Source organism: Gopherus evgoodei, chromosome 12, assembly GCF_007399415.2.
Source record: "Gopherus evgoodei ecotype Sinaloan lineage chromosome 12, rGopEvg1_v1.p, whole genome shotgun sequence".
Taxonomy (NCBI): Eukaryota; Metazoa; Chordata; order Testudines; family Testudinidae; genus Gopherus; species Gopherus evgoodei.
Window position 1 is genome coordinate 4351685 of NC_044333.1, and position 27281 is coordinate 4378965.

General features: G+C 45.8%; 1 protein-coding gene and 2 non-coding genes across 6 annotated transcripts in view; all 3 read left to right on the forward strand.

Moving 5' to 3' along the window:
• The first annotated feature begins 212 nt into the window (after positions 1 to 212).
• Positions 213 to 27281, forward strand: part of SF3B3 (splicing factor 3b subunit 3) — a 47609-nt gene continuing 20540 nt past the window's right edge. Inside the window, exons 1-15 of one of the 4 annotated variants that reach the window (XM_030581809.1) lie at positions 213 to 324; positions 3256 to 3376; positions 3796 to 4122; positions 5248 to 5420; positions 6458 to 6599; positions 7698 to 7810; positions 9259 to 9396; positions 10666 to 10769; positions 14250 to 14415; positions 15081 to 15176; positions 16291 to 16363; positions 22221 to 22372; positions 22888 to 23043; positions 23471 to 23626; positions 27076 to 27219. In XM_030581809.1, the coding sequence (XP_030437669.1) occupies positions 3307 to 3376; positions 3796 to 4122; positions 5248 to 5420; positions 6458 to 6599; positions 7698 to 7810; positions 9259 to 9396; positions 10666 to 10769; positions 14250 to 14415; positions 15081 to 15176; positions 16291 to 16363; positions 22221 to 22372; positions 22888 to 23043; positions 23471 to 23626; positions 27076 to 27219 (2010 nt within the window). In that variant the 5' untranslated portion in view covers positions 213 to 324; positions 3256 to 3306. Of the gene's footprint in view, positions 325 to 377; positions 451 to 743; positions 873 to 3255; positions 3377 to 3795; positions 4123 to 5247; positions 5421 to 6457; positions 6600 to 7697; positions 7811 to 9258; positions 9397 to 10665; positions 10770 to 14249; positions 14416 to 15080; positions 15177 to 16290; positions 16364 to 22220; positions 22373 to 22887; positions 23044 to 23470; positions 23627 to 27075; positions 27220 to 27281 lie in introns of those variants that run through there. The other 3 variants (XM_030581810.1, XM_030581811.1, XM_030581812.1) reach the window with 3 other exon arrangements.
• On the forward strand, positions 4510 to 4589 carry LOC115660688. Its single transcript, XR_004002895.1, has one exon. It is a non-coding gene; the product is annotated as a small nucleolar RNA SNORD111 (small nucleolar RNA).
• On the forward strand, positions 6810 to 6886 carry LOC115660687. The gene has a single exon (XR_004002894.1). It is a non-coding gene; the product is annotated as a small nucleolar RNA SNORD111 (small nucleolar RNA).

Consider the following 27281-nt stretch of genomic DNA (forward strand, 5'->3'; position numbering starts at 1 on the left):
ATAGGTGCCTGAGTGGCAGATGCTCGCGAGGCCTCTCGGTTTGGGTTGGCGACGCGGAGTGAAGGTCTCCGGGGGGCCGAAGGCGGCGGGATAGGAGCCCGGCGGGAGTTGCTTCGTCCTTGTGTTGGGTTCGTTCAGGCGTTGCGCGGTCAGCCTCGCGTCGCGCGCGCCGGGCCCGCCGGAAGGCCCTGGGGGCGGGGCACGGCAGGGCGCGCGCTGGGTCGATGGCGGAGCGGGTTGGCAGGCTGGCGGCCTAGGGGGAGCAAGCGAATCCGTCGCCATCCCGCGCGGTGAGAGCCGCCGCCGCCTGCGCCGTAGCGCCGGGTAGGGGAGCGCGCCGCGCTGTGACTGTGGGGCGGGGTATCGGGCGCGCACAGGAACCGCCTGGGGCTGCGGCCCCGCTCGCTCCGGGCGGGGGTGGGGAGCGCCCAGGAGAGGGGGGCCGTGCAGGTGAGTGTAGACGGTACCGGCGGGAGCCGCACAGGGAGGGGGCGGGGGGCGCCGAGCATTGAACACTGGTGGAGAAGGGAAGCGAGACGCCGATGGGAAGAAGGTGCAGACGGGGCTGGGGTGGGACAGCGGGGAGCCTTCCCCTTCCTTTCCTACGTGCATGGCCTTTGGGTGCTTTGATTGCACGTGGTTGCCTCGTGCTGTTCCCGTGGGTGCTGCCTCACAGTGAAGAGGTGACCAACCGTGCCTGGTTTTTGTGTTCCCCGGGGGAAGCCAGGCCTCCCTAAACAGGGTGACTCCGTGAAGGTGCCCGAAGACAGATATTTCCGTGGGAGGATGCCCTTGTTCCTCGTTCCTCCAGGGCTTTACTAAAGGAGCACTGCTCGCTTGAAAATCGAGTCTGCTTTTAAGAACAGCTCCAGGTGCTGAGTCACTGCTGTGTTTTGTGGTTTTATTAATCGCTGGGAACTATTTTTTGTTCTAAACGTTTTTCTTTCCTCTGTTGCTGTGTGAAAGACCCACACACAGTGGAGTCTTGATCTCCCGTGGGGAAGTGGAACTGACCGCACAGAAAGTGCTGTTTTCAGTTGTAATGTCTTAGGTGCTGTTTGCAACCATCATAGGTTACGGACTTCTAGACAAGAGTGTAATCATAGAATATCAGGGTTGGAAGAGATCTCAGGAGGTCATCTAGTCCCACCCCCTGCTCAAAGTAGAACCAACACCAACTAAATCATCCCAGCCAAGGCTTTGTGAAGCTGGGCCGTAAAAACGTCTAAGGAAGGACATTCCACCACCTCCCTAGGTAACCCAGCAGTCACTCTAGTCTTCCTTCCTAAGTGCAGGACTCTGCACTTGTCCTTGTTGAATCTCATCAGATTTCTTTTGGGCCAGTCTTCCAATTTGTCTAGGTCGCGCTGGAGCCTATTCCTACCCTCCAGCACATATACTTCTCCCCTCCAGTTTAGTGTTGTCTGCGAACTTGCTGAGGGTGCAATTAATCCCATCCAGATCATTGATAAAGATGTTGAACAAAACCAGCCCCAGGACCGACCCCTGGGGCACTCTGCTTGATACCGGCTGCCAGCTAGACATCAAGCCGTTGATCACTGCCTGACAATCTAGCCAGTTTTCTATTCACCTAATAGTCCATTCAGCCAATCCATACTTTAACTTGCTGGCGAGAATGCTCATAGACTCTAGGACTGGAAGGGACCTCAAGAGGTCATCGAGTCCAGTTCCCTGCCCTCATGGCAGGACCAAATACTGTCTAGACCATCCCTAATATACATTTATCTAACCTACTCTTAAATATCTCCAGAGGCAGACCATATCAAAAGCTTTGCTCAAGTCAAGACATATCACATCCACCACTTTCCTCATATCCACAGAGCCATCCACAATCTTTATGTTGTCCCTTTAATTTAGATGGAAGCTGCTGCCCCCCTTTCCCTTATCTACCTGTAGAAATAAGAATTTCAGGCTGAGTTTCTACTGTGCAGGGCAGACAAGGTAAACTGCTCAGAGCCGCAATTTTCACTGGTACAGCTTACCCCAGTTTCAAGCAAAGGGGGAACTCCACTGATGAAAACAGCATTTTTGCTCGTCTGTGCTAGCAGTTTGTGTTGTATTGCCAGCTGGCCACTGATGGCTGTGATCTGTAACCAGTGTTCCATTTAAAATGATGCCATTGAGGTTGATGAGCCTAACATTAAACCTAACCTATTTTTAATTTGTTTTAAATGAAGCCCGAATTTAGTCTTTCCTTTCTGTCAGCGCTTCCAAACAAAAGCTGCAATATTCTCGTCCATTACCTATAAACCCAGGGACCTAGAGAATGGAGCACTGAACTGAAAGTCAGGAGACCTGGGTTCTTTCCCTATCTCTGCCACTTGTAGAGGTGATCTTGGACAAGTCACTTCACCTCTCCATGCCTTAGTTTCTCCATGTGTAACATGGGAACAATACCTGCTTCCTCTGTAAAATGCTTGGATTGCTGCTGATGAGGTGGCATCATTAAATCCCCAGAAGCAGAAATGGAGTAAATATACACAGGGAACAAGGACTGAAGTCAGTTTTGACAGCTTGTCCTTCTTGCAAGAGCGTAGCCAAGGGCCTGTGCAATTTGTGCTTGTCACTCAAGTCAGGTGCCTGTAGAACCAAACAAAGCTAGTATGTCAGTTTTTATGCAGCCCCGAGTCTGCTCTAAACTTAGATTTTAAATTGCATTAAACAATCACTGTAGGCTAATATTTTCTACACCAAATTACCAAGTTTATCCTTCATTCCTTCTAAATGAGTGTGACATGGATGGAAATGTCAGAGTCAGCCTAAAGGACCAAAAGAAAAAGAAAAAAAGCTGACCTATCTTTCTTTAAAAAGGAACTAAATGTCTTTTAAAATGAAACCCCTATATAACTAGAGTAGGAAGATAGGGATTTCAGTGAATAACTGACTTGATCTAGTGGACTGAGCCATGGAATGTAGAACCTGAAACACCTAAATTCTAATTTTGGCTCTGACTTGAAGTCTGTGGTTTTGAGCAAGTTTTCCTATTGTTAAAATAGGGATAATCTCATGAGTACAGAGAAGGCTGGGGGGAGCCCTGATTAATCAGTGTTTGTAAGGTTCTTGAATGCTGACCAGTTGGAATAAGATGATACATGCACTTTCAAAATTGTGTCTGGGGCACAGAAACACAGGTTGTTAATGCTGTTCCTTTGGGCTGACACAGTGTACGTTTTAAATGTAGATCCTGTTTTGCATAAGGCATAATCTTAATTTTTCTTGCTGTTTTGTTCACAGCTGACTTAATAACTTATTGAGACGCATGAGTGAAGTGGATCTGTCGCCACCATGTTCCTTTACAATTTAACGTTGCAGCGAGCCACTGGCATCAGCTATGCTATCCATGGCAATTTCTCAGGTAATCTCTGCTTTCCTGACTAGGAGACTTTCAGGCTGAAGCAAAGCAAGATCTTTTCAGTTATAAGCTATTTAGCTACAGCAGTTGTTTTTCATCGAGGTTTGGCTCCCATTAGTGCTTCTACCTGGGTTGACTAAGAGGCTTCAATTTGAGGGAAAGATCTGGTCTTGAGAAAGAACTTGGATCCAGGAACTTATAAGTTCAGATCCTGGTTTTCTCACTGAGTTTGTGGAGCCTTAGTTAAATCATTTAACTTCTCTGTGCCTCAGTTTTCTGATCTGTAAACTGGATACTTGAATACCCTGGAGGTTGTGAGACTTGCTTTGGTGATTATTGTTTGAAGGCACTTTGAATTTCCTGGTTTTTACATCTCCTGACTTATAGTTGGTGATAAGTTTCTCATGGCTTTGGCTTCTTAGGAACCAAACAACAGGAAATTGTTGTTTCCCGGGGGAAGATTCTGGAGTTGCTCCGCCCTGATCCAAACACGGGGAAAGTACACACCTTGCTGACAGTGGAAGTGTTTGGAGTCATTCGCTCCCTCATGGCCTTCAGACTGACAGGTGGAACTAAAGACTATATCGTGGTGGGTAGTGATTCGGGTCGCATTGTTATCCTGGAGTACCAGCCTTCCAAGAACATGTTTGAGAAGATTCACCAGGAAACCTTTGGCAAGAGTGGCTGTCGCAGAATCGTTCCTGGCCAGTTCTTGGCTGTGGACCCAAAGGGCCGTGCTGTCATGATCAGTAAGTCAGTGGGGATCTGTACTGTCTCCTTAGTTGTAGCATTTAAAGAAGTGAGTGGGGGAAACTGATTCTCCTTGGAATTGTTGCTTTGCCTTTTCCTTACTTCAAGGTTGACAGTTTTGGCAGCCTACTTCTCAGCTGTAGTCTCAAGTGCTTTTCATGCAGGCATTTCATTAAATTCCAGCCTTTGGAATGAAACATCCAGGTGTTTGGAATTGTTCCTACCTACTATCATGATTGCACAAATGAGTACCAAAAATTATGGCAAAACAGTGTTGGAAAGAAACCTGCTCAGGTAGTGGTAAGCAAAGAACCCATTTGAGGAGGATGATTGGAAAAAGGGACGTTGGGATGCAGACAGCCCAGTCATGGGGCAGCCAGCGTGCTCTGCCTGAAATGATGATATGAATTCATGTCTCTTCTCTGAGATTGACTATGAAGACAACTCTGCATTTCTGATCAGGCCCTAGAGGTATAAACTCTTAGATTATTCCATTACCCAGGCAATTAAACAACTCTATTATAGTGAAAATAATGGCATGACTGGCTTGGACGGAAGCTGCTTGTGTCCTTTTAACCTGAAGGTAGCACTGTGCAATTCATCTGTTATTCAGGATGACAGCTGAGAGCAGGACTTGCTCAGTAAATGACTGTGTGCGCTGTGTATCAGCAAAGAAACATACCTCAATTACAGTGCAATTTTAGAGGGTTTCCATGGGACTGTTTCCCTTTTGTTGCATAGCTGCTACTCTTTCCTTATCTGTTAGCTACTGTGGCTGCATGTTTTGCCAAGGAGTTGTGCTCCTCCGGCAGATGCTGCTGCAGATTTTATGCCTGCGAACTGAATATACCTTGAGTTGTGGCTTGCGTGAGTGGAGCTTAAAAAGATCTGCAAGGTTAACCTGTGCCTGAGTCACTGATTCATTTTTAAAGATTTTAAATACTGAAGTTAGGATGTTGACATAAACTTAAGAGTGATGGAGAAATTATGGGACAAGATGTTACGTTTCTGTTTTCCTGCAAGGCTGTCAGTTGGCAGTTTTTGTGCAAAGGCTGGTTCTGGGGCAGTTGTCTTCAGCTTTGCATCCCCAATCTAGGTATTTTATGCACTGTTGTTCCCTGCAGGTGCCATTGAGAAACAGAAGCTGGTATACATCCTGAACAGAGATGCAGCTGCCCGACTCACCATTTCTTCCCCACTGGAAGCCCACAAGGCCAACACCTTGGTCTACCATGTGGTGGGAGTAGATGTGGGGTTTGAAAACCCAATGTTTGCTTGTCTGGAAATGGACTATGAGGTAACCAGGGATGAGGTTCTTGTCTCTTACACTACTCCCTTTGCTCAGCTAGCTCTGTCTCCTTCCTCTCTGTCCCTTCACCTAGCATGTCAACTTATGCAAAGCCTTCTCTCCCACGCTAGCTATCTGGGACAACCTCCCTGGGTTTCTGCTCGTTGACTGTCAATCTCATTTCCAATCTTAGCTGAAATCCTCTTAATTTCTTGGTCCTTCTGTTACTAAACTGTGAACTACAGCCCTTCCTGCTCAGTGCTCTTTCTGTATATTTGTCTTACTCTGGCCTTTGCACTTCATTCCAATGCTGCTGTTCATGTTTAGAACTGCCTCCCTCTGCTGCAGCAGTACCCCCATCCTCTTCATTCCTCCTCCAAATACACTTCCCCTGTCAAGCTTTCAGTTAGTGATCCACCAGAATTACCGCCCCAGGTACAGAGACATTGTCTGTAAACTCATTGAATTGGGAGTCATCTCTCTGTAAGTTGTTACAGCACTGAGCATATTTCTGGTGTTCAGGAAATTAATAATGGTGGTGAATTTTGGGAGAGAATGTGCATGAATGATTTTATGCAAAATAAAATTGCCTGTGGTTTAAAATGTGTTCTAGAATCTCTTCCATCCCACCATGGGGCTGGTGATACCATAGCTGGCAGCTAGGGGAACATTGAAAATCAATGTAAGGTGTTACTCAGCATATCTAGCTGCAAAGGCAGCTGGTCTATACCCATCCAATATTTTACAGTTACGTGTTGCAACTAACCAGCGCTGCCTGTGTGTCTGCCTCTGACAATAATTCTACCTAGTTACTTTCCATTTGCTGCCTGTGGTCTTGATCCTTTGAGGTGCTGCACCTTCCATTGATTTCAATGGCAGGGGTGAGTGCTGAACACTTTTCAAGATCAAGTCTTGTGTTGTCTCTGAATTGCTGTTGTGGTTGTTAATGAGTATAACACCATTTCAGAGACTTCATGAGATTTCTTTTCCTTTAAATGTACAGATAATGTTACTGTAGACAAAATATTTGTGTACTGTTTTTCCAGGAAGCTGACAACGATCCAACGGGAGAAGCAGCAGCTAACACCCAACAGACCCTGACATTTTATGAGTTAGACCTGGGTTTGAACCACGTAGTTAGGAAATACAGCGAACCTTTGGAGGAGCATGGCAACTTCCTTATAACAGGTACTGCCCTCCCCATTGCCAAGTCACTTCCCATTCTCCCAGTAAAAAGGCAAAGGGGGAACATATTGCACATTTGAAAGAGAATCATTGAGGGGGGCGGGGGATGTCATAACCTGACCTGCTTTCCTGCTCTTAGTTGGGCCTGGAAGGCAGGTGAAAACTAAAAATTCTCATGTGATACATAGAATTTTGGAGAGTTTGATTTTCTTGCAGCCTGAAGTGATGAGTTTTTCATGTCTCTTCTCTGAGATGTATCATGGAGATAGCATTTCACTCTGATTGGGCTGAGATGGAAGTGTTTGAAGGCTTCCATTGGAAGAGGTTGTGGTTTAAAAAAAACAACCTGGAGAATGAGTTTGCCAGCTGACAAAGTAAAACAAATGGAAATACAAACGGAGTTGTAGCTCCATGTGATCACAACTTGATTTCAAGAGGAGTTATGGGCTAACCTTAAGCTTTATTTTGGGGGTGGGACTTTGGCCTGCTCGACTCATTGCACAAGTTAGTTTGGAGTTTTAGTATCCAGATTCATTTGAAGAGCATGATTTATAGTACAGGTACCCAAAGGGTGTCCCGAAAGCTTGATGCTGACTGGGCTACTCTGCAGTTCACTGTATCTTGTACGTGCCCGGCAGATACTGTAGGCTAGTGGGCTCCAGGGGCTCTGAACACTCAGTTTGTGGTTTTCATTGCTGGTAATTTAAGTTTTTGAGAGGAAAATACTGGGAGATCATGTGGGAACCTGCTTCTTGTGACTTGCAATAGCAGATAAATGCATGTCAGATACGTGGGGTGACTGGCACGTTACCAGTATGGTGCCTGAGCATCTCAAAGATTTGGGTTCATATATGGGACTGGATGAGAAGTGTCAAAATGAAATATTAAGCAGTTGTTGATGACCCCCAAAGTTTCATTCTCCATCCCAAACTCTGCCTTATGCAGATACAGAAGCCTATGCTTGCAACCCCATGTCTTCTCCACCATAAACCGAAGCAGATTTAGCTACATCTGATAATACGGAATGAAGATTATCCAGATTTCTTTTGAGCAAGAGGACTTTTTCTCTTCTCTTAATGAAGTTTCCATCTCATCCCTTAGTTCCTGGTGGCTCCGATGGTCCCAGCGGGGTGCTGATCTGTTCTGAAAACTATATCACCTACAAAAACTTTGGTGACCAGCCTGATATCAGATGTCCCATTCCCAGGAGAAGGGTGAGAATTTCATCTCTTATGCCCTGCTTTAGAGGCCTTTTCTTTAAACGTTCCACATGGACACTTAATATCAGCTTATTTGCAGGGAGGCTTTTGAGGAAGGTGGTGCATAGTGATTGAAAGGCTGTCGGGCTGCCACAATTTAGAGTGTGGAGGGAAAGCCTGCCTTACCAGCCAGTCATGTCATCTGTAAGGGAAGGTGTTGGAGTTTTCCTGTAATCTGATGTGATTGGTTGAGTTCATCTTGTCTCTGAGGTTTACCCTTGAGATAGTCCTTTCTCTCTTACCAGGCTCTCAGATGACAGCACTCGTAGTATGAACCATGATTTATATGGCATGGTTGGAAATATTCACCCTAGTACATGAAGATGAATTCCACAGCTGCTCTGTTCCACCTCATGCTGCTTCCTTTTAGAAGAGTGCATAAAACCAGCCATACTGGGTCAGACCAATGGTCCATCTAGCCCAGTATCCTGTCTTCTGACAGTGGCCAGTGCCAGGTGCTTCAGAGGGAGTGAACAGAACAGGGCAATTATAAAGTGATCCGTCCCTTGTTATCCAGTCCCAGATTCTAGCAGTTGGAGGTTTTGGGACACCCAGAAAATGGGGTTCCATCCCTCATCACCTCAGCTAATAGCCATTGGTGGACCTATCCTCCATGGACTTATTCTTTTTTTGAACCCAGTTATTCTTTTGGCCTTCACTGTATCCCTGGCCACAAAATCCACAGTTTAACAGTGCGTTGTATGAAGAAATACTTCCTTTTGTTTGTTTTAAACCAAGGGTTCTCAAACTGGGGGTTGGGACCCCTCAGGGGGTCACAAGGTTATTACCTGAGGGGTCGCAAACTGTCAGCCTCCGCCCCAAAGCCCACTTTGCCTCCATCATTTATAATGGTGTTAAATATATTCAAAAATATTTTTAATTTATTGGTGGGGGGGTTGTACTCAGAGGCTTGCTGTGTGAAAGGGGTCACCAGGACAAAAGTTTGAACCACTGTTTTAAACAAAGTAGGCTGTAGCTAGCTGACACTGGGTAGCACTGGGCAAATACAACCAAAGCCAGACACAGAGCAGATGCCACAGGTCAGTTTTATATGGCTAGTGACCCTTGTGTACCACAATTGGTTTTGCAATGTGTGAGATTGTCCATCTGGGGGAAAAAAGGGGTAGGAGGGAGAATACCTCACAGTTTTAGCTCTTCTAAGAAACATCTGTCAGGAAGAATCAGCTTTCCTGAGAGCATTACGGATGAGTCAGGAGAACATTGGGAAGGGGTATGCTGTGCACAAAACCCTTTCCACATGCTGTAGTCCCTCAAGCTTTCCCTTTTGCTAGGACCATTGACCCAGGGGAGGGTATCCTGCATTTCAGGGGAGTGGCTTTGCTGAAAGGTGAGCTTTCCACCTCCAACATTTATAAACCTCTGATTTATCTTCCCTGTGACAGAATGACTTGGATGACCCAGAGAGGGGTATGATTTTTGTCTGCTCTGCTACACACAAGACCAAATCCATGTTCTTCTTTCTGGCCCAGACGGAGCAGGGAGATATCTTCAAAATCACCCTAGAGACTGATGAAGATATGGTAGGTAGCTTGAGGGGGAAGCTACTTTTACTTCTTGAAATATGTCCTTGAGAAGCTTTCCCATCATGCTGCATTTTCCCACTGTGATGATACCTAGTTTAAAGCATTCTTTCTCCTCATTCAAATGATTTTTAAGTTAGTCTCTAGCTGTATATAGAGATGAATGACTCTGCATCTACCCTATTAGATGACAGCTGCCATAACTTGCTAGTCACCACTTGCACAGCACACAGACAGGAGGTGGCAAGACTTAGGTTGCTAGGTCACATGGGCATTTTTAAAAATGTTACCTGTGGTCCCTGCTCCAAATTTCCTATTCCAAAATGTGGTCTAGGAGATTCTACGCCACAGTTCCCTAGGACAACAGATTCCAGAGTGCAGTGATCCTTCTTGATCTGAGCTGCCATGCTTGGCTGCACCTGTGGATTGAATATGTGGGTGCCTGCAATCTGTTCAGTTTTATGCAAACTAGGTGCAACCAGTTGGGCAGAGTTTGGCCATCCCATGTCACACAGCTTTTTCAGCTGGGATAACACACTCTCCTTCTGAAACTAATAGGGAAAAAATGGGAATTGCTTTGTGCTGCCAGTCACTGCTCCCCTGGAGATCTGTGCTGCAGAGATCCCATTTGTGGTCTCTGGGAAAAAACCATCTGAAATGCCACTAACCCCCATTGCCTTTAACATGACAAACCCTTCCCAGAAAGTGTCATGATAGAAGACTGTGTTGGTTCAGCAGTTCAAGACTGGCCTCAGACCTTTCATAGGAACTATCATGGCAACTTCAGGTCTGTCCAAACTGTAAGTGGCCATTCTAAGAGACCGCTCCCCAGTCCTCTGAGTGAATGATGTGGATGCCAGGTGGGGGTTGTCTCTCTCTCGGTAGGACTGCTGAGCATTTTCAGGTCTCTCTTGTAAGCCTTGAACTCCGATTCTCATGCAGAATAGTCTCAAGAGTAAAGCAGAAAGCCTGGGTTGCGTTTACACTCAGAATGCCATCCAGTCTGAACTTGGGGAGTGAAGGCAGCTGCCCCAAACTATCGATAAGGGAGCGCTCTTGGCTATGCTTAGTCTCTGCTCATTTCCTTCCTCTGAAGGTAACTCCAGGGCAGTCTTGTAATAAACTACGATCCCAAATGCATGAGTTTCCTGTATCTCTGAATGGGAAAGTGGGCTACGCTCTTGTGTGTGAGCAGACAAAGCCTATTTCCTGAGAGTCTGAACTGAGCTGGCTCACTCACCATTACTCCTTCCTCTCCGGTGCTTTCAGGTGACGGAGATCCGTCTGAAGTATTTTGATACTGTTCCTGGGGCTGCTGCCATGTGTGTGCTGAAAACAGGGTTCCTCTTTGTGGCATCTGAGTTTGGAAACCAGTGAGTAAATCATTTCATTTCCTTCATGTGCCCTGCTGAATTTTAGTTACTCTCATTAGCATGACAGATTGCTGTGGCCATTGGTAGACTGTGTAAAAAGATGGGCTGTGCCTTAACGAGTTAATGGTCTAACTTGTCCAAGTGCATTGACCACAGTTGTTAAGCCCATTCATGTATCCTCAGTATTGATAGACTTTGTGGAAGTGCTCTTAGATTGTCAGATATTTGGGGCAGTGTGGTGCTAGCCCGGGATACCCAGGATTGTGAGGCCTCTCTCTACCACCTGCCTTTAGCACCAGGGAGCCTTGTCTGTGCCTGCCAGGGGTCAGCTCCCTCACTCCACCTTCCACAGGCAACATAATCACTCTCCTCTCAGCCTACACAGACTCCACTGTCTCTCGGCAGATTAGCAATAGGCAAACTCCAACCCCTGAGCCCTCTGTGCTTCTCCCTAGAGTATCCAGCCACTGGACACTCATGCAGTTACCAAATCCACTATTCCCAAAGGAACAGTATACCCCAACTTCACTTTAGACTGCTCTGCTTAATTCACAGCACTTAGATTTTGTTATAGCGAAAAGAAGGATACATTTATTTAAGAAAGAACAGAGGTTAAGGGGGTAGAAGTATTGGAAACAATTGGTTACACATCAAATAAAATCAGCGTGCATTCTGGAACCAAGAGTTAGTTAATAAGGTACTTTCCTGTGTAATAAAGTTTAGCTCACCCCATGTCTTTGTCAGAGCACTTCACTGCCCTGGTTGGCTATGATCCTCCATTCATAAGACATGCCCGTTGGCAGCTTGTCCCCTTGGTGAAGGATCCAAGGTATAGCTTAGTACCCCCAGTTAGACCCCTAAAATCCATTACCTTCACTCACAGACAGGAGAGACCACCCTCCCCCCCCCTTCCCCCATACACACACTGTTCTTGTTTTCCTGCAGATTTTCCTCTCAAGATTTTGCAATCTTGATTAGCCTGGAGGCTCAGTACGCAAATAGATTTACATTGCGAGGCATACAATACACAGCGCCAGACAGAGAGAGTGCAGGCATTTCACAGTGATGATGATGATGACTACTGAGTGATTGGCTTTTGGTAGACACCATACATGCCACCCTTTGGTGAATTAATTTGCACATACCAGACCACGGGGGTGGAGGGGGGTCCTGTACCCCCTATGCATCCCCTGTATACCCTCAGGCAGTTGGCACCAAGAGATCACAAGCAGGGACTGTCCGTAGAGCTCTCAGCACCGTGGGTTCCTGGACCAAGAGGGGGGTTTTGAAGGATGGATGTTGGTGCGTAGGAAATGAGAAGCTGTTCCACATGCATTGCCAAGATCAGATGCCTGAGCAGACAGTGAAGGTAATTGGAAGCTTGTTTGAGCAGGTGTTTGATCAGTTTAGCTTTTGCTGCTAATGGATTCTCCCATCAGACACATGTCCATCAATTAACTATTTTTGTTATTGCTCATGGTCATGAATTTTTACCTTAACTCTCTTTCATCTGTGTTTAGGTTTGTCAACTTTCTAAGCGCACAAAACTGAACACCCTTTTCCCACTCCTTCTCCAAGGCCCAGTCCCTGCTCACTCCATCCCCCTTCCCTCTGTCACTCACTCTCCCCTACCCTTACTCACTCGCTCATTTTCACTGGGCTGGGGCAGAGGGTTGTGGTGTGGTCTCAGGTGGGCCCGTGGATGAGGGGTTTGGAATATAGGAGGGGGCTCTGAGCAGAGGGGGTGGAGCCAAGGGGTTCAGCATGTGGGAGGGGGCTCCAGGCTGAGGCAGGGGGTTCAGGTGTGGGAGGGAGTGTGGGCTCTGGGCTGGGGGTGTGGGTTCCAAGGTGGGGCTAGTAATGATGGGTTACGGGTGTGGGAGGAGGCTCTGGGCTGGGGCAGGGAGTTGGGGTTCAGAGGGGTGTGGCGTGTGGGCTCCGGGAGGGAGTTTTGGTGCAGGAGGGGGCGGAGGGTTGGGGTGCAGGATCTGGGGTGGGGCAGGGGGCTGGGATGCAGGAGGGGGTGCGGGCAATGGGCTCCAGGCGGTGCTTACCCTGGGGGGCCCCCTGGAAGCAGCAACATCTCCCTCAGCTCCTAGGCATAAGGGAGGCCAGGCGGCTTGCGCAGTGCACGCACTGCCCTTGCAGCTCCCGTTGACCTTGGTTCCCATCCAGTGGGAGCTGCAGAACCAGCACTCAGGGCAGGGCCAGCACGCAGAGCCCCCTGGCCGTCCCTCTGACTCAGAGCCAGAGGGATGAGTCACCACTTCTGGCAGCCGCACTGATCCAGGTTGGAGCCTGCCAGTGCCACCAACCGGACTTTTAATGGCCCGGTCAGTGGTGCTTACCGGAGCCGCCAGGGTCCCTTTTCATCCGGGCTTTCCACCCAAAACCAGGCACCCAGCAAGCCTGTTTGTTAGACCCGTGTACGCCTATCAAAGGACCAAACCATGTGAAATTGGAAATAGTCTCTAGTATCTTTGTGGCCCACTCTCAGAAGCAAATGCTATATTTTACCATGACTGGATGATTTTCTTTTTCAATAACTACACTAGTTATTCTTGCGTAGTAGAAGTGCTGTCAAGCAATTTTGTTTCATGATCTGATCAGCCTTTACAGATGTTATAACATGTAGGGGCATGTTCTCTGACATCTTGAGTATTTAGGTTTTGTTTCTCTGTGTGGCCAATTAAAGGTTTTGTTTCAAAATTTTGTTTGCTGTAACCTCTCTTGGTCCAGAGTTTTACAAGTGATCCTAAGTTACACACACAAAATACTGTGTGTTTGCACACAGTTACCAGAGTTGTATATGCAAATTTGGTGTTTGCGTGCATGCAGTTAGTACCTGAGTTTCCAAACACGTCTTGCAAGTTTATGGTCAGCTCCTGTAGAGCCAACCCGCAGGTGGAGCTCTAGCCAACTAACAAAAGTCTGGCCATTAGTTCTGATGAACAGAACAAAAAGAACACAAGAAACAATTCAGTCTTTCTTTATGGATCAATTTTGCTTGTATGTGTGTAAAACTCACGTATTTTAATATTCTAGCTTATAAGACAGGGTAGCAGGTGATTTTTGAACACCTAAAAAATAGCACGTGTTCCTCCCGAAAACATGCAGACTCGGAGGCTGTTAGCCAGCGGTCTTGGTCTTCAAAGATTTCGTTGTTTAGCTCTTCCTGCCATGAGACAGGAAAATCTAGGAGCCAGGAGTGGGGTGAGCACTGAGCTGTCCAGAGTCTTCTGCCAAAAGCAATGATAAAGAAGGAAGTCAGAACTGGGCAAGAGCTTTGAAAATAGCCCGTAACTCTTTGCCCCTCCTTCCTCTCCCCAAGAAAACAATCCCTTCGGGTGAGAGTTGAAATAGCCAAGTGTTCTGTGGAAACAGTACTAGTTCTTATTCACCCTTCACCCACATTGAATGCGTGGCTGAACTGTAGCTGTTTGCTCTGACTATGCTGTTTTTCTTGCTTTGTATCTGAAGTTACCTGTACCAGATAGCCCATCTGGGAGATGACGATGAGGAGCCGGAGTTCTCCTCTGCCATGCCCCTGGAGGAAGGAGACACTTTCTTTTTCCAGCCACGACCACTCAAGAACCTGGTGTTGGTGGATGAGCTGGACAGTCTGTCTCCTATCTTGTTTTGTCAGGTATGTCGTCATCTGTGAACACATGGTCCTCCCCCTTTCCCCCCAGCCTGCCCTCTGGAGATGCAGGGCCGTTACTGTTGTGTAACCACAGAAGCAGATCAGTGTATCATCCATTGTGCTGCTAAGTCAATTGGTCTTTGAGGTGCCTTATGGAAATGAAAACTCTTTTCAGGGAATCCGTTTAAAATGGAGAAAGAAAAGCACAGGTAATGATCTCATTTCAGTCTTGCTCTGGTTATTTGCCTTGGTTTTGCCGCAGTGTGACAGTACTGCAAGCACTGACAGAAAGGTGGGTTCACTGAATCATGAACCCTGGGAAAAGAATGACAAGGTGTAAAGCTAAACCTCAGGATACGGATGTTTGTTGAAAGGGTTATTACCATTCATCAGCAGTACATAAATACCTGGTGTTTGGAAGTGGGGTGCAATGCACCAGCCCAGCGCTCGCCCTCTAGCATGACTGTTAGACAAGGCCTTGTGTATTCTGCAGCAGACTTTTCCTAAATTTTGTGGTTCTCTGATGCAGAAGACGGGATGTTCGGTGGCAGCGTCAGTTACATTAAACTGCTGAGACTTTGTTCAGAAAGCAGATTATAGGGCAAACGTTTGGGGGTTTTACTTCGTCTCCTTGTGCATGTTGTGTGACCCACTGTTCCTCTGTGCAGATAGCGGATCTGGCCAATGAAGACACACCGCAGTTATATGTGGCCTGTGGACGGGGGCCTCGGTCATCTCTGAGGGTCCTAAGGCACGGACTTGAGGTAAGAGCCCCAGAGGGAGCTTCAGAAATCCACAACAGGAATGTGGGGTTGCCCTTCTTGAACTTATGGCAGGATGCTCACAGTGGTGCTGTAATTAAACAATCTGTCCTTGGTGCAACTCTTGAAGGGTTTTGTTCTTTTGCCCTTCTCTGCCAAAATCCCTATGTAAATGTAATTTCTTCTTCAGACTATACAATCAGTCCCTGTTGTCCAGTCATAAGGGTTATGGTGCTGGAGTGTATAGGAGTGATAACCATAGGTTTTCCATTGACAAACCTGTAGTCCCTGACTGTGATCATTTTAGGCATGTGAAGAAATAGAATTGAGAGAGACAAGCTTGGTGGGGGACCAGCTTCTGCTGGTGAGAGAGAGAAGCTTTTGAGCTTTGCAGAGTTCTTTAGGACTGAGAGAGGTGCTCAGAGTGTCACAGCTATATACAAAGTGGGACGAACCCTTAAGCATAAAGGGTTAATGGTTTTTGCAGGCAACTATTTAAAATCAAGTAGGCAATTAACATCTCTGCAGTCATAGGACAAAGGAGAGTTAGTGGGTTACAGAATGTTGTAAGGCGCAACATGGGTTAACTCCCACGTTGTATGTAACTGTGGCACTCTGAGCACCTTCTCAAGTTGAAGAGCTCTGTGTAGCTTGAAAGTCTCTCTCACCAACAGAAGTTGGTCCAATTACCTCACCCACCTTGTGTCTCCCGTATCTTGGGACCAACACGGCTACCCTAGCATGCAAACAATGTATGGAATTGATATTCTTCCCCAGAGATTCTCTGGGTCCATCTCTGATCCCTAACTCCCCACCTGGTGGAACCCAGGTCACAACCACTGTCCTTTTTGCTGAGGATGGATGGACAAAGCTGCTCAGCCTGAGGTATCACCGAATGAGACACTTTTCTGTCTGTTTCTGGTGTGCTGAATACTTTGCCTCAACAACACTTCTAGTCCAGGGAGTGAGACTGGGAACTCAGAACTGCCCCAGCTGCCCTGTGTAGCTGTGCAAACTATTAACCACTAGTCACTGTAATGCTTCAGAGTTTGACTGGGGTAAACATCTGTTAATGTGAACCTGTTTTCAAAGGAATCCTGCTCTTGTTTCCTATTAGGTGTCTGAAATGGCCGTCTCAGAGCTGCCTGGTAACCCCAATGCTGTTTGGACTGTGAGGAGACACATTGAAGGTACATCATCCTTCCCTCAAGCACAGACTAAAACAATCTGTATTGTCTAAGGGCACGGAAAGGGTGATAAGTAATGCTGCAGTGTGCTCTCCATGACAGCTAGCTGTTCTGATCCAGCTGCCCTGTCTGCACAGTGCAAGGTGTGTGCAAAGACCCAGACATGCTCCGTGTCTAGAAACCACCTTTGGCTTCCCCAGAATTGTTACTCTTCCCATTTCATTGGAAAGGAAGCATCCAATATGTGTGGTAGGCAGTATCATCTCCCGCGTGCTGCTTCTGGTATACATTCCCAGTAGGAAGGAGCTGGACTCAGTGCCAGGTGCAAATGAGGCCAATCTGAGTTCCAGGGATTCTGTCTTTAATTAGCATCAATGGCAGCACACCTGCCTCATGGTGGAGAGGGGGGTGTGGTGCACAGTTGTGTTTTACACACACTCAGTGGTAACTGCAGTAGGTTTGTCTCTGTAGGCCAGTAGGAGGCATATCCAGAAAAAGGCAGATAAGAATACATCTGCCTAAGGCTTTGATTTGTAATACTTCTGCACCCGCTAATCTGCAAAAGGTGGATAATGCTCTGGGGCAGGCAGCATTTCCCAGCCAGATACCCAACAGTGTGTGCAGGGTGACCAGTGCCAAGGGAGGGCTATATAAAAACAGCAGCACAAAGCATAGTTTTTCATTCAGCTGAAACAATGGACTCATTTTATTAAAACAGAGGAATACAACCCCCTCTTTGGGGTGAGATTAGAGCTCTCCAGAAATACCTAGGTTGCTAGCACTACTCCCTTGAAGACCTGAAGTGAAGCTATTGCAAGTGCTGACAGACTCCCTTCTAGGTTATTTGTAGAGGATTTCATTAGCGCTGCTTACATGAGTTCTGTGTTGCAGTGCCTAGCAGAGCCAGCATGCTGGAATGGAGGCTTCACTGCTGCTGTGACACAGCCTCTCATGTAAGCAGCCTTAGTGAGTGGCATGTCTCTTGCATTGGGCTCAGCGTTCTTTAGGATCTTCAGCCCTTGCTATGGAATTCACTTCCTGTTGGAATTGGTTCCAGTTTATTTCCCCGACTTTGGAGTACAGCTTAAGTTGAGCAACATGAAAAGAACTAAGCAGGAAATGCCTGCAAGCTCCCCAGTAATAATAGGATCAAGGACAGAGCATTTCAGGTCTCCAGAGTGCTGTTGATACCGGTCTTGCTCATCCTCAGAAATTGGAAGCCAAGAAAGATTCCAGTTTGGCTACCACAAACCCTGGCTACTGGATGCTCTAGCAAATGAGGCGTCTCTAGAGTGCACAAACACTCCACAGAGTAATGGATATCTGTAGCCTCATCCTAGCACATTGACTCCTCTTTAGTGCGTCTTCCATGGCTGGGGCATCCAGAGGATCATATTAGCTACTTGTCAGGAGACTGTGGGTCATGGCTACGTTTACATACCATGGACTAGAATACCACCACCCTCTCTTACTCCAGAACTGTAGCCCAGAGATACTGCAGGTCCCAGCTTACAATCATTCCTCTTGATCAGTGCAAACAAGGCTGGACTCTGTGGGCTCCATGAGCAACATTTCTCTTTTAAAAATGAGGGCAGCCACATTTGAGCACAATTGTTCGTTCAACAGTCTATAAAACTGATCCCCAAATTGTAGCAATTTGTCTTTTCAGCTAGTTTTATTGGGTTTAACCAAAGAGAACGCAGCACCCTTTAAAATGTGCATCTTCTCTTGAAACTGTACAGAAGTGTCGCTGTCTGAGGGCTTTCAGTTTGTCTGTAATGCCTGTTATCTGGCTCTGACCAGGTACCAAATTGAATCTCTCTGCCACAACATGCACATGCTGGGAGGTTTCTGCAAGCACATACTGGTTTGCAGCCTTCAAGGCAAATACTAACCCTGGCTGGTACGTGGTGATACACACTACCAATACCAAGCCTCTTTTTCTCTTCCACAGGTGGCTGGTGGTGGAGGTGCTGATCACCACAGGTGTGTACCTACTGCTAGGGGCTACTGTGCTGTCTCGCAGGTTACCCAGAGAGAAATGCAGTCTTGAGGCTACTTTTATGCTGAGTTTCACAGTAAATGAATTCCAGAAGTATTTGTGCAGTTGGAAATTTTTATATTTGTATTGTCTGCCCCAAACCTTCATTGTATGGCTGGGGATCAGAAAGCAGCTCTTTGAATCCCCGTCCCCTCCCATGATCCTTTGGGAACAATAGTGACTGTAACTCTAAAATCCTTTGTCAGCTTTCACTAAATCTAAACCAGGATATTGCTAGCTAAGCATTCCTATCATTGCAGTAGATGGGCTTTCCCCTTGGATATGCCTCCAGGCTGACCATGCAAAGCCCCAAGAGGAGGCCAGTGAAAGATGAGCACGTTGAGTGCGTATTTTTAGAGACAGCTTTGACACAGGAGTTGCCATGTAAATAAGGGAGTGTATCTATGTATTTGAATGGCGAGATAGACCTGAGGCAAACTGGACACTCCTTTTTAACTTAATCAATATGAAGCTCCAGGGATTCAGAGAACAAGGTAGCCTTTAGTTCCTACCACAGAAATACCCCTGAGCTCTAACCTGTGAGTGGGGCTTCCCAGGGAAATGTGGTATCTTGGGACTTGATCCCAGAGTTTCCATGAAATAGCATGTTCTCCGGGGCTTCCTTTTCATTACTGTTCCATCTGCACCTCCTAAAAGTCGGCATACGCTGTGCTGTGTTGTGCTCATCCCTTCACATGCTCACTGATCCTCCCACTTCGTTCTAGCATTTATACAGCGGAAACCGAGCTTTGTGGCAGTGTATAGAGGTTAGATTAAAGGCACAGATGGGTTTTGTAAGAAGGAATTTTAATAGACAAACTCAAATAGAATGTTTTATTAATAACATATAAGATCGTAGTATAAAGTACTGTGCCTAAAGTCTGCCATTTTTTATAAGTCGTCACAACAGATTCATGAAGCTATGGAAAATATGCTGTGTGGAAACTGGAGATGGAATCCAGCTGTGACTCTTCTGAAATATCAAAATATTTTTCTCTTGTTTACTAGTCCTCTTTGTTGAAAGGAGGTAACTGACATAATTATAGCAGCAGAAAGCATCTCTGGCATTTTATGTTTGCATGCAGAATAATACATCTCCAGTTAAAACTCCAGACAGTAGGATTTTCTGACATTTTCTATGTTAAATAGATATTTTTCTTACGGGGAAAAAACCAGCCCTCTGTTCTAATGCTGTATTTTTCAGTGTGCCTCAGACACCTAGTTCCATTTAACTACTGTACATTCTAAAGCAAAATTGTGTCAGCTGGAATCCTGATGAATGCATTTTATTCATTTATTTCATGCTGCTAAATCATGCCCTTTATTTCAAAGTTTCCAATGGAGGGAGAATAAACAGCCATACAAAAGTTTAGGCAAAAACATTTTGGCTGTAATAGAACATGAATTCATTGAACACTCCAGTATAATGTTAGATTCTAGTTACTTCATCAAATTATAGAGTAAGTCAGTACCCAGAAAAATCTGTAATTAAGTAATAATGATCAAACAGGAATTTGATTTTGAACGGGACTCCCTTTCAGCTGTTGCTTTCAAATGGGAGCAGAGTTCTTTCTTTCTTTCTCCTAATCACACAGCTGCTGGGAGATGGCTAAAAAAGTGACAGGGATTTTCAAAATTTGCTCTTGCAAATGCACGTTTCAATTTATCCTTTAAAAGTGTTTGTATAGATCAGTAACTATTCAGCAGTCTGAATTTTGGCTGGCTGCTGGAACTTCCTTTGAAGGAAGTTGGTCTAGGTTTCCAGTGATTGAGAATGAATAAGGCTTTCAGGTGACGGTGTCCACTCTAGTGGAAAATAACCAGTGTATACTAACGAGGGTTCTGTAAAACCAGTAACATCTACTTTTAAAGCTCACAAGACAAACACAGTAACAGTGCTATTACTAGACCATTGCATACCTGAACAGGATTTTAATCTTTTAATTGCTATTCACTGTCAAAGAATTCCATCCTCAGGGTCTGACCCTGCAATATGATCTATCCCAGTGGGGACTTACACACACGGAATCTCCCTGAAGGCAGTGGAGCTCTGCAGGGGTCCACCTCCATGAGTCACATTGCAGGATCAGAGCCGTAGTCACCTCATAGACTAGTAATTGATGTTGCTTATCTTGCATCCCAAGATGGGATGGCTTTTGTTCTGTTAAGATATTCAGTATGCTGATCACAAAACCGTGGTCTCTGTGCTGGGTATTAGTCAGTAAAATGTGCATATTTTAAACTGTATGTAAGAGACTTTTCTCTCCCAAGTACAATACAACAGGCTTGGCAACACCTTTCTGTCCGAACAGATGGAGGAGAAGAGTGACCACTTGCTGAACCATTTCAGCTAACCCAGTTGGACTTTCAAAAATAACATGTGGCCTAGCTGTAGATTGACAGCATGTTCAGGACTGGCCCCTGGAAGCCTCTGCCTAGCATTTGCTGGCATCTTGAATTAAATCTAAGAATGGCAGAGTGTCCTGTATTTTATTGCATGTTTAAGAATTGATCTGCTACTTATCCATCTCCCGTTCACATGCTAATCATGGGAAATACTGATCAATGGATAAAGATCAGGACAGAGAGAAAACTCTCTTGGCCCTCGAAGTGTTCTTGTGTCATGCTGTGATAAATAGGTCTGTAAACACTTCGCAGTGTGCTGAGCAGAACAGATTCTTCATATGTAAGAAATGGCACTTACTGCCAGCAGTGTCAGCACTCCAGAGAAGTTGAGTTGTTTATCTGGGACAGTCTGGTTTCTACATCAAAGCTCCTGGCTCCATTTCCCCGGTGGGATTGATGAGTTTTATATGTATCCGGCTGTATTTCATTTTAGGAAGATTTTCTGTTTTTTTTTAATACATTTGTTTAAAAACTTCCTGTTAGTTTCCTACCATGATAAGTGCTGGGAGAGGCTGGGACTGGAGCAGATGGAGCTTTCTCTTCTCCCCATCCAAACCTCCTGCCTGCACTCCCATGCTTTTTCTTCTGAGTCCTACTAGCAGAGGCTGGGAATGGTGTAGCTCCCCTGCCTCCAAAGCACTGTGCCTGCAACTACACCCAGTGGGAAAGGCTGGCAGTGAAGGCTAAATGCAACATTCCTATCATGTTCTAGTGAGAGTAGAGGCAGGTGTTTATCAAGAGCCCCTGACAGCCACCACTCATTCACCCATTGAGCTCATAAAGATGGCTACATAAATGTAAGGTTGTCTAGCAACTCCTGGACAAGGCTGGAGCTAGGGATAGGGCCTCCAAGACAATACTCTTCTGACATTGTGTCCGTTTGCATTAATACTAAATAACTCCATCCACCCAAGTCCATTAGAAGCCCTTATTCATCCTAGTGAAGTCAACAGAATTGCTTGGGTGCGTAAAGGTCTCTAGGATGGGGCCACTGAAGCCGAGTCTTTCCAGTGAGTTCAATGGGAGTTGCATTGGGCCCTTAAATTTCCTGAGTTGAGTGGAGCGAGCGTAGACTTGAAAATTTCTGCCTCTCTTCTTCTCAGTTAAAGGGCAGCTGTAGTTGGTCCTGTCTTCTAGAATCCAGCATATCACAAGTTGACTTTGTGTTCTGAGCCGTCACCTGAATCATTGGCTAGATCTTGAACCTTAGAGGGTCTGAGGTACAGTGCTGGCTAATTCTCTTCTGTGGTGTTTCCTAAAAGGAACTTCTGCCCACTGCTGCCAGTGGATGAAGGAACTACTGTTGGAATATTTTTGAGGAATAACTGTTAGTTATTTGACAGTCTCCTCACTTTTTTTTAGAGACCTTGTATCTAATCAGCAGCCCTTTTCCCTCTCTGTCTTCCTGACCAGATGAATTTGATGCCTATATTATCGTGTCCTTCGTAAATGCCACGCTGGTGCTGTCTATCGGAGAGACTGTAGAGGAAGTGACTGACTCTGGATTTCTGGGTACCACCCCCACTTTGTCCTGTTCCTTGCTGGGGGATGATGCTTTGGTACAGGTAAGGTTACTCTCAGACATCCTGTCCACCTGTATCTGCCATTCTCTACTTGGTGCAGGGCCATGGCTTCTTCGCTGCTCCTGAGGTCCATGCTGAAAAGGCTCTGCCAGAAGTTCCACAAGCTTGGCCAGTGAGGGCTTCTGGGAACATGACCCTGTTATCCAGGCTTCTCTCCTTGCTCGCCAGTAAGGTTGGACCTACTGGAATCTGTTGTCCCCACTTCCTCCTGAGCTGGTTAAAACTCAGGAGTGACAGGCTCCCAGTCCTGTGCCCGCAGAGGTTTTCAGAGGATCCCTGCCATGAGCCCACTGGAGAGGAGGCTCCACCTTGTGGGTTGTTTTGTTGTACAAGTCTGCGTATTATATAGTCAATAGGTCAAGAATGACCTAGAATGGTCTCTGGTACTGGTCACTGTCAGAAGCCGCTGGAATCCCTGTGTCAGAAAAACAAGGTATCTGGGTCCCATAATGGGTGGATAAGTTGTATTTTATTTCTGTTTTATTTTTCTGCTTTAGGTTTATCCAGATGGCATCCGGCACATCCGAGCAGACAAAAGGGTTAATGAATGGAAGACACCAGGAAAGAAAACCATCGTAAAGTGTGCTGTGAACCAGAGACAAGTGGTGATAGCACTGACTGGAGGAGAATTAGTCTACTTTGAGATGGACCCAGTACGTGGATTTAAAACTGCAGAGAGCTTTGACGTAGGGACCAGAAGCTGGGTTACAGCCTCACTGAGGATGGAACCTCTGACGTCCTCAGAGTAGGATTCAGTAGAGAAGTGGCCTTTTAGACTGGGGCCTGGGCAGGGCCCTATAAAGCCCGTAGAATGTCATTGGATGAGATAATACAATTTGACAAATCTTCAAAGGCTTGTTTTGGATGGAGCAACCCAACTTCCCAAGCCCGGAGCTCAGGCTGGAAATTTGTGCTTTCTCTTAGTTCTGTCGTATGTTCTGGTGCTTCCAACGTTATGTTAACTAAATTTGAAATCCAGAGCCTTGACTTGAGCAATGGTCGAAGGTTGAGGTGGGTAGTTGTGTCTGACCCAGTTTGCCCATCCCCTAGTTGATAATCCCTTTGTGCCTTTCTTCTCAGTCAGGACAGCTGAATGAATACACGGAGAGGAAGGAGATGTCAGCCGATGTGGTGTGCATGAGCTTGGCCAACGTTCCTCCTGGGGAGCAGCGTTCCCGCTTCCTTGCCGTTGGGTTGGTGGACAACACTGTCAGAATTATTTCCCTTGACCCTTCGGTGAGCACATCCTGAGATTTTGCTTTTTCCTTTATGCTTGCTCTTTGCTCTTTGCAACTGGTCTGAAGTCTTCAGACACTTTCGCGTTAGAGCTTTTATAGAGTCTTAAGACCAGAAAGGACCATTGTGATCATCTAATCTGGCCTTGTGTAGTACACAGGCCAGATACCTTTCCCAAAATAGTTCCTAGAGCAGATGTTTCAGAAGAACATCCAGCTTTGTTTGCTTCCTGTGCTGCCATGTCCTTATTACATGAATGCTAACACGTCTGTTTGCCCTTGCTGGGAAGTACACCTCTCAGCTGCACTGCTGTTGACCACCCTAGCTATGAGGGCAAAACTTGTGGCATGCTTTTAGGGAAGACTCCTTACTTTGGGCCTGATTCTCAAGCCACTCCACTCAAAGAACTGCTGTTGAATCTAGTGAGAGCAGCTACAGAATGGAGCTCAGGGTTGCATGTTTGGGGAGTTTGCTTCTGCTTTTGGGGTTCTTTGGGAAAGTTGCCCATCAGTGGTACGGCACCTGCACGCTGCAGACATAGAAGTCTGTAAAATTAAAGTTTGTCGTTCTTTGCTACTGCACCCTTATAAAAGTCTGTTTCTTCAGCTAAACATAGTGCAGCCTGTGAACGCTCTTCGTGTGAATTCCAGAAGAGTTTGATGGTCCGGTCCAATCCAAACCAGAATTTTTAGCCAGTGGTGGGGAATGAGCAAAATTAAGTGCGTTTTGTCCCTCTGATGAATCTGGACTGAGTGCAGTCTTGGATTTTGAACCCTTGGCAGACTCCCCCATCACAGCCACCCCTTGATGTCCACAATCAGTAGGGTCTAAAGCAGAGGTGGCCAACCTGTGGCTCCGGAGCCACATGCGGCTCCTCAGAAGTTAACATGCAGCTCCTTGTATAGGCACCGACTCCAGGGCTGGAGCTATAGGTGCCAACTTTCCAATGTGCCGGGGGGTGCTCAGTGCTCAACCCCTGGCATTGCCACAGGCCCTTCCCCCACTCCACCCCTTCGCACCCCCTCTGAGCCTACCATGCCCCACCCCACAAGTGTCCTGCATGCCACAAAACAGCTGATTGGGAGGTTGTGGGGGGAGGCGCTGATTGGCAGGGCTGCCAGTGGGGGGGAGGTGCTGAGAGTGGGGGGGAGCTGATGGGGGGCTGCTGATGTATTACTGTGGCTCTTTGGCTGTGTACATTGGTAAATTCTGGCTCCTTTTCAGGCTCAGGTTGACCACTACTGGTCTAAAGGCATAGCAGGCTTCACCTTGCCTCTATCATGAACTGTCTCAGTTTCCAGTAGGCACAGACTTTGGTTTCTCAAGCATGGTTGCTGATGGTCCCCTTGCAAACTTCTTCTCATCCATTTACCTGAGGCAAAGAAAGCATTTTTTAATGGATAAAAAAAATAAGCTTGGTGTGCATCACCCTCTTCATGGTAAATATTAGAGCTGTCAATTGCAGTTAACTCCCGAGATTAACTCAAAAAGATAAATAGCGATTAATTGCCGTTTTAATTGCACTGCTAAACAGAATAACAACTGAAATTGTTTAAATGTTTTTTGGGTGTTTTTCTATATTTTCAAATATATTGATTTCAATTACAACACAGAATATAAAGTGTATTTTATATTATTTTTTATTACAATTATTTGCACCGTAAAAGTGAAAAACAAAAGAAATAGTATTTTTCAGTTCACCTCATGCAAGTACTGTAGTGTGATCTCTTTATCATGAAAGTGCAACTTACCAATGCAGAATTTTTTTTGTTACATAACTGCACTCAAATACGAAACAATGTAAAACTTTAGAGCCTACAAGTCCACTCAGTCCTACTTCTTGTTCAGCCAGTCACTAAGACAAACAAGTTTGTTTACATTTACAGGAGATAATGCTGCCTCCTTCTTATTTACAATGTCACCTGAACATGAGAACAGGCGTTCACATGGCACTTTTGTAGCAGGCATTGCAAGGTATTTACGTGCCATATATGCTAAACATTCATATGCCCCTTCATGCTTCAACCATTATTCCAGAGGACATGCTTCCATGCTGATGACGCTTGTTAAAAAAAATCACTCATGAATGAAATTTGTGAATGAACTCCTTAGGGGAGAATTGTGTATCTCCAGCTCTGTGTTACCTACATTCTGCCATATATTTAATTTAATGAAAGTCTCAGATGATGGCCCAGCACATGTTCTTTTCAAGAACACTTTTACTGCAGATTTGACAAAATACAAAGAAGGTCTTAATGTGAGATTTCTCATGATAGCTACAACACACAACTCTGAAGAATCCGAAGTGCCTTCCAAAATCTGAGAGGGACGAGATGTGGAGCTTGCTTTCAGATATCTTAAAAGAGCAACACTCTAATGCGGAAACTACAGAATGGGAACCACCACCACCAAAAAAAAAAATAAAAAAAATCAACCTTCTGCAGGTGGCATCTGACTCAGATGATGAAAATGAACGTGCATTGGTCCACGCTGCTTTGGATCGTTGTCGAACAGAACCCATCATCAGCATGGAAGCATGTCCTTTAGAATGGTAGTTGACCGATGAAGGGATGTACGAATATTTAGTGCATCTGGCATGTAAATATCTTGCGACCAAGCTACAACAGTGCCATGTGAACGCCTGTTGTCACTTTCAGGTAACACTGTAAACAAGAAGGGGGCAGCAGTATCTCCCGTAAATGTAAAGAAACTTGTTTGTCTGAGCGATTGGCTGAACAGGAAATAGGAATGAGTGAACTTGTAGGTACTAAAGTTCTATATTGTTTTGTTTTTGAGTGCAGTTATTTTTGTATATAATTCTACATTTGTAAGTTCAACTTTCATGACAGAGATTTCACTACAGTACCTGTATGAGATAATTGAAAAATACTGGTTCTTTTGTTTTTTTACAGTGCAAATATTTGTAATCAAAACTAAATATGAAGTGAGCACTGTACACTTTGTATTCTATGTGGTAATTTAAATCTATATATTTGAAAATGTAGAAAACATCCAAAAATATGTAAATAAATGATATTCTATTATTGTTTAACAGCACTATTAATCGTGATAAATTTTTTTAGTCGCTTGACAGCCCTAGTAAATATTAGACCCAAAAGTTTTGTGCCTGAACTGGCTGCTAACTTTTTCTGACACTTCTGACTGCTTACATTAGGCCACCAGCTTCTCGCTAGAGTGCCCAGCAGTTAAGTTCAGGACCACTAGCCATTGTGCCAGGCTGCTCGTCATTTGGGGAAAGCCAGGAGGTGAGGCAGATGGATCCAAAACTCTTGTGCACTGGGAAGCCGTAAATAATTCTCGTAGGGTTTCCGATGTGAATTGAACACTGTTCTTTACAAACTTTGAAGGGTGACCTTTAGGCTCCCTAGATGGAAAGCTGGATCTCTTTTGGTAATTGCATATTAGTGTCCATTTCTGTCTCTTTACAGGATTGCTTACAACCCTTGAGTATGCAGGCCCTCCCTGCACAGCCAGAATCACTGTGTATCGTGGAGATGGGTGGGGCAGAAAAACAGGACGAGCTGGGCGAGAGGGGCTCCATTGGCTTCCTGTACTTGAACATTGGATTACAGGTGAGGCGTACTTGCCTGGTTCCTGCAAGCCCTTCGGAGAGACATTCAACCTGAAAGACTTT